Below are 7,234 nucleotides of genomic sequence, written 5' to 3'. Positions count from 1 at the left end.
GAAACGGCCTCTCCGCGAGCCTCTCGCCGGACTCCACAGCCAGCCCGGGCCCTTCTGGGCCGCGAGGAGGAGCTCGGCTGCCGGGATGAGCTCCTCTCCTCCTCCTCGTGCCCCTGTAGCCTTCGTACTTCTCTTTTTTCCTCTTTCTGGAAGTGTTCGCGCCACGCCCCAGGGCTGGAGACGTCGAGGTGCATCTGACCCCTCTGCCCGAGAGGAGCCTGGCCGCTAGTGGGGTTGCTGGGGGCGGGCACTCCAGGAAACCAGCGGAGGGATAAGTTAAGATGGAGTTAGGACTCTGTTGGGCCCTGAACACTTTTTGGCTTGTGTGCCGTCATGTGTTGCAGTTGCATGTGCCGCCTGGCTAGCACTTCCCCAGGGTAGCCCGGCACCGCGCGCCTTCGCACAGTTACCTGTTTAATCCTCGCAACAGCCTTCAAAGGGGTATTGTTTGTTTATAGGTCTTAGTCTTAGGTTTTAACTTGAAAGCTCCCCAGAGGCAGGATTGTTTACCTCGTCCCTTTTATCCCTGCCTCCCTGAGCCCCGAGGTTAGCAGTTGGAGTTCAAACGTCTTTTTAATTGGGAGAAGGCGAGCCTTGCAGGGTGGGAGGTTTTACCCAGGCTTGTTAAGGCTCGGTGGACCCAGCGAGTTGGAAGAGTAGAGGTAGCTGCCTTCCCCCCTTTTGGTTTTGCTTTGTTTTGTTTGGAATGAACATTTATTGAACACCTAAAGGGTGTTAGCTTATCTGCTCCAGGGAAGAATAAAGAACAAGCCCCGCTTTTAATAGAAAAGTAAATACACTTAACACTTCGGGAGTCTGGAATGATTAAGCCCTGGTTTGGGAAAGGAACAGTAACAACCTCTTACAGGCACATAGCATTCAGCCCTCCTGAATCCCTTTCCCTATCTGTACAATAGGGAAGAGGGGGCTGTTGGGATTAAGTGCGTTTGAATAGGCCATCCTGCAAGCAGTGGTTGGCAACTTTGGCTACATGTTGAAATCACCAGGGTCCCACCCCAGAATTTCTGATGTCATTGCAAGTAAGGCCTAGGGCCAGTGATGGCGAACCTATGACACGCGTGTCAGAGGTGACACGTGAACTCATTTTTTTGGTTGATTTTTCTTTGTTAAATGGCATTTAAATATATAAAATAAATATCAAAAATATAAGTCTTTGTTTTACTATGGCAAATATCAACCGCATATGGCAAAAGTACACTTGCAAACATTATTTAGGCCAGTGATGGCGAACCTGTGACACGCGTGTCAGAGGTGACACGTGAACTCATTTTTTTGGTTGATTTTTCTTTGTTAAATGGCATTTAAATATATAAAATAAATATCAAAAATATAAGTCTTTGTTTTACTATGGTTGCAAATATCAAAAAAATTCTATATGTGACACGGCACCAGAGTTAAGTTAGGGTTTTTCAAAATGCTGACACGCCGAGCTCAAAAGGTTCGCCATCATTGGCCTAGGCATTAGGAGTTTTAATTTACCCCCAGCGATTCTAAGGGCAGCTAAGCTTGAGAGCCACTATTATATGCCAACCCAGGTGAATTTTGTTCATCTCTTTTCATTTGTCATAACCTACACTGTCTCCAAGTCTAAACCAACCAACCTTCACATCCCAAACTCCCTGACAACTGACCCAGTCCTTCCTGTACATCTGTGTGTGCTTCAGACATGGGTCTTCTTCTAGGCCAGTCTCCCTGCCTTACAAACCTCGCATCTTCCCTAACAATGGGGCTTTGGACACATGCCTTGCTCCCCTAAGCCTGGGTTTCCTTGTCTGTGAAATCAGGATAGTAGAGCCCACCTGTGCAGCATACAGCATTGTACCTACGAATGATGGTGACCTCTTCTAATTTTACTCACCTCCCACACCTTACATCATGCTGTTCTCCCGCCATGGCACTAAGGAAACATTTCCTAAATGCCTCTTGCAGATTTTGAGAGTAGCAGATTCAATCCTTTCTCCCCATCTTTGCCTTCCAAGGTCAGCACAAGGTAATTCTTCCACAAAACTATGAAGATCATCTTGTCTTACTCAATTTTTTAAATAACAGCTTTCTTGAGAGATCATTCACATACCATAAAATTCACCTTTGTAAAATGTACAATTCAGTGATTTTAGTATATTCACAGAGTGATGCAGCCAGCACTGCAATCTAAACATTTTCATCACTCTCAAAATAAACTCCATGCCTATTAGCAGTCACTCCAACATTTCTCCCTTCCCGCAGCACCTGCAATTGCTAACCTAATTTGTGTCTCTATGGGTTTGCTCATTCTGGACATTTCATATTAACGGTTTTATACATACAGTATGTGGTCTTTCGTGACTGGCTTCTTTTCCTTAGCATAATGGTTTCATGGTTCATCATGCACATTGTAGCATGTATCTATACTTTATTCTTTTATTATTGATAATAATATTCCATTATGTGGATATCCTATATTTTGTTGATTCATTCATCTATTGATGGATATTTGGGTGGTTTTCACTTTTTGGCTTTCATGTTAACATTCACATACAAATTTTTGTGTGAACATGTTTTCACTTTTTTTTTAATATCTGTACCCAGGAGTGGAATCGCTGGATCATATGGTTACTCTGTGGTTAACATTTGGGTAACTTCCAGGCTGTGTTTCTAGTCCTGTTCAATTTGAAGATGAAGAAACTGGGCTCAGAGAGCTTAAGTGGGTTGCGAAGGTCACACAATAATAATGGCATCTTTGTATATATGGAAGGCCTACTAGGAGCCAAATTCTTGATGTGCATGCTGTCACATGGGCAGAGTTGACACTAGATCCTGGTTGTTGAGGTTTTGTGAAAAACTGTTTTGGGGTTTTTTTGCAAGAAACCTATCATATACACTTGGATTAGAGTACAGAGTTGGTTTTCTAAAATTATATTTTTATTGATTTCAGAGAGGAAGGGAGAGGGAGAGAAAGATAGACACATCAATGATGAGAGAGAATCATTGACCGGCTGCCTCCTGCCACTGGGGATGGAGACTGCAGCCTGGGCATGTGCCCTGACTGGGAATCAAACCATGATCTTCTGGTTCATAGGTCAGTGCTCAACCACTGAGCCACACCGGCCTGGCAAGAGTTCTTGCCATCAAGTGTCATAGCTCAGTATTGCTTATTTAGAGTACATTCGCCATCAGAAGGGAAAATCCTAAACAAACCAGACAAATTAAAACATAACTTTTAATTTCACATGTTTGAGAGGATTTAAATTGGAAGTTCTTGAAGTTAGCCATGAAGTGTTTTCTTTAAAAAAAAATTCCAAATGTAATATATACAAGTCAAACATTAACCAGAGGTTAAATTACAAGTGAAAGTCTCATAAAAGTTTGAATTGCTCCTAGAAATCCCTAGAAATGTTCTCACTGGAGATCAATGTCCTGCCTCAGAAAAGCCAACACAGTATTGTTTAAGATTTAAAATAAATTGCTATTTCTACAATTGTATACCAAAGAGTTGACTGAGGTTGAGGAATATGTCAGCAAGTGAAAATCTGGTTAAGATACCCTTGGACGAAAATCTCTTAATTTCCCATTAACATGTAGTGTACATAGTTTTGTTATAAATGCTGTATTTGTGTGTGTGTGTGTGTGTGTACTATGTACAGTCACGCTCAGTATGTGATTACATTGAGGGATCTTACTTAGAAATTATTCTAGCATTTTGCTGCTTGGAATACTTTGGCAGTTCTATGAAGGTTCTGACTTGCCGATTCTTATTTTTCACCGTTATCTTTGTAACTGATTTTCTATTCAATTTCTCTAACTCTTCCTTGATCTGTGTTTTTTCCGCAACCAAGGCACATGCCCCTGACCGGAATCGAACCCGGGACCTTTCAGTCCGCAGGCCGACGCTCTATCCACTGAGCCAAACCGGTTTCGGCTTGATCTGTGTTTTTTATTTGTCCTCATTTTATTCCTCAACTTCTTTGAGAAGGTGGATAAAGACATCATACATTGGACAAAGCTTTTATTTATTTATATATGTTTTTTGAATGGTCATGAGTCCTTAAGACCATTTACCTTCCTTTCTCAGCTTTGACCGCCTTCATTGGCTGTGTCAGACTTGGTTACATCCCCTGCCCAGTGGGATGTTGGTATTGAATGCAGGAGGCACCTAGATAATTAGTCCTACTTCTTTCTTTGTGAGGGTTTGGAGCCATGTAGTTTACACATGTGTAAAAGGGCTCCACTGTATCTTCAAGCAGCAGATACACTGTCAGCTTAAATTGAGTCTAGACCAGCCGTGGGCAAACTACGGCCCGCGGGCCAGATCTGACCCGTTTGAAATGAATAAAACTAAAAAAGAGAGCAGCAGATACACTGTCAGCTTAAATTGAGTCTAGACTCAGGACTGAGGGAGCAGCAGATTCAAGTCTTCTGTCTCGTGCTAGGGCGTCTACTCATGGCTTAGGGTGGCTGGGCAATCTCTTGCACTGTTTACATTTTTTCCCCTTGCGTATGGTTGAGTTTTCCTAAGTTAAATGCATCTACCATGGCTCTATGTTTTTATCGCACAATACACTCAACTCTACTTCCTTCCTTTAGCCATTATTGAATTGCAGCCTGATAGGTGCTTGTTTTATTTCAGACTGAGTGTAAGGCCTGGAAGGGAGAGGTACTGACTTCAGCTTCCTTTACTCTCTCCTAGTGCTGAGTGCACAGTAAGTAATCCCACAATTCTCCATAACCCTTTAGCTTCTAACCTTGAGAAACAGTGAGCCTTCAGACAAAGGGGGACAGATGCTACCTGTGCTTGCAGCAGAACCTGGAGAGAAGAGCCTGGGCTTTGGAGTTCAACAGACCTGGGATGGTCTAGTGCCCAACTCTGGAGCCTTTTATATAATACTAGAGGCCCGGTGCACAAAATTCATGCAAGGTGCTCAGCCCTCCCACCCCCTCACAGCCTCGGCTGGCCCTCGCAGCCCCAGCTTTGTCCAGAAGGTTGTCCGGAAGGATGTCCGGAAGGTCATTTGGTTGTTTGATCTAATTAGCATATTAGCTCTTTATTATATAGGACTAGGGGCCCAGTGCATGATTCGTGCACCTTAAAAGGAACTATAGGCCGCGAAGCTGTGGTGGGCACAGGGGCGGGTATCGGCCCATCCTCCACGCCCCCGCCCAGCCCCTCCCGGTCCCCTGTCTACTGGCAGCCCCGCTCCTGGCACTGCTCCCACACGCTGAAGGCACTGGCCCTGCTCACACCCGCTGATAACACGGAGTGATTGGGGCCAGCGCCAGCAGCGAATGCGAGCATGGCCGGTGCCATCAGCGGGTGTGAGCAGCGGCTCTGGCACAGGCTGCAGGTGCAAACAGGGCTGGTGCCAGCAGCAGGTGCGAGCGCCCAGCACCTTAAAAGGAACTATAGGCCGCGAAGCTGTGGTGGGCACAGGGGCGGGTATCGGCCCATCCTCCACGCCCCCGCCCAGCCCCTCCCGGTCCCCTGTCTACTGGCAGCCCCGCTCCTGCACTGCTTCCACACGCTGAAGGCACTGGCCCTGCTCACACCCGCTGATAACACGGAGTGATTGGGGCCAGCGCCAGCAGCGAATGCGAGCATGGCTGGCGCCATCAGCGGGTGCGAGCAGTGGCTCTGGCACAGGCTGCAGGTGCAAACGGGGCTGGTGCCGGCAGCAGGTGCAAGCGCCCGGCAGGACCGCAGCATGCAGGAGCAAAGAATTTTCAGTAACCACCAGAGGCTCACCCTGATGACAGTGACCGGAGCCCCACCTTGGTCTGGCGCCCCCGCTCACCTGCTCCACCCTCCCACCACAGCCGATGCCAGCCATGTCCCACACTCTGTCACCTGCTGCCGGTGCCCGCCATGATTCCTGTGCGCCCCTAGTGGTCGTGCACCTCATAGCAACCAATTTTTCAGTTGTTCTGCCGCTCAGTCTATTTGCATATTCGGGTTTTATATATATATAGATCTTGAACCTGAATCCATTTCCTCATCTATGTAATGATGTTGGTAGTGCTCATCCCATAATAATAATTATAGCAAATACACACATAGTGCTCACTCTGAACTGGGTACTCTTCTAAGCACTTTATGGGGTTTTTTTTTGTTGTTTGTTTTTGTTTTTTTAAATATATTTTATTGATTTTTCACAGAAAGGAAGGGAGAGGGATAGAGAGTTAGAAACATCGATGAGAGAGAAACATCGACCAGCTGCCTCCTGCACACCCCCCACTGGGGATGTGCCCACAACCAACGTACATGCCCTTGACTGGAATCGAACCCAGGAACCCTCAGTCCCCAGACCGACGCCCTATCCACTGAGCCAAACCGGTCAGGGCAACTTTATGGGTCTTACTGAACATAGAGGGTTGTTGTTTTTTCATTCTTATTTTGCAAATGAGGAAACCAAGGCACAGAGAGATTAAGTAACCTTTGGCCACAGTCGCACGACTAGGAAGTAGTGAAGTCGATTCCATTCCTGGCACTCTGGCTTTACAGTTCCTCATCTTAGCTAATTGGAGGTACATCATGGACCCTTAATTGGGAATTGCTGCTGTCATTTTTTATTTATCAATTTACCTTAAAAATTGGAAGATGATTGCTCGGCCGGTGTGGCTCAGTGGTTGAGCATCGACCTATGAACCAAAGGGTCACGGTTTGATTCCAGGTCAGAGCACATGCCCGTGTTTCAGGCTTAATCCCCAGTGGGGGGCATTTAGGAGGCAGCCGATCAATGATTCTCTCTCATCATTGATGTTTCTATCCTTCTCTCCCTCTCCCTTCCTCTCTGAAATGAGTACACATTTTTTTTTTTGAAAATTGGGAGATGATTGACATAATGTTTGGAATGTATTTTAAGATCCCCACCCCCTCTTTTTTTTTGAAAATGGATTGCCAACTAGATTTAATTATTTGAGAACAGGGTCTCTTAGTTTTATCTTTATATCCCCAGCACCTCTGATATTAAGAGCCCCTGATAGGTACCGAGTAAAAGTCTATTGGCTGAGTGAAAGAATGGGAGTGATCCTAATAGGCAGGAATCCTACTGTGCTTGCTTTTAGGAGACTTTTGCGTGGCATTGTGACTTTTGGGGCATATCACTAGGCCTCAGTCTTGTCAGCTGTAGTTAGAAATTATGCCACTGACTTCTTGGCATTGTTGTAGGGATTAATTGAGATATTCTAGTTCAGTGGTCGGCAAACTGCGGCCCCTTGAGTGTGGCTCTTCCACAAAATA

At 45.7% G+C, this 7,234-nt stretch overlaps 1 protein-coding gene across 1 annotated transcript in view; it reads left to right on the top strand.

Annotated features, from left to right (window-relative positions):
- The first annotated feature begins 5,291 nt into the window (after positions 1-5,291).
- Positions 5,292-7,234, top strand: part of TSEN2 (TSEN2 tRNA splicing endonuclease subunit) — a 35,210-nt gene continuing 33,267 nt past the window's right edge. The window contains exon 1 of the mRNA XM_014542691.1: positions 5,292-5,342. Coding sequence (XP_014398177.1) covers positions 5,292-5,342 — 51 coding nt within the window. The remainder of the gene's footprint in view (positions 5,343-7,234) is intronic.

Source organism: Myotis brandtii, unplaced genomic scaffold, assembly GCF_000412655.1.
Source record: "Myotis brandtii unplaced genomic scaffold, ASM41265v1 scaffold312, whole genome shotgun sequence".
Taxonomy (NCBI): domain Eukaryota; kingdom Metazoa; phylum Chordata; class Mammalia; order Chiroptera; family Vespertilionidae; genus Myotis; species Myotis brandtii.
Note: the sequence above shows the minus strand (reverse complement) of the source record. Positions and strands in the feature narration are given on the sequence as shown.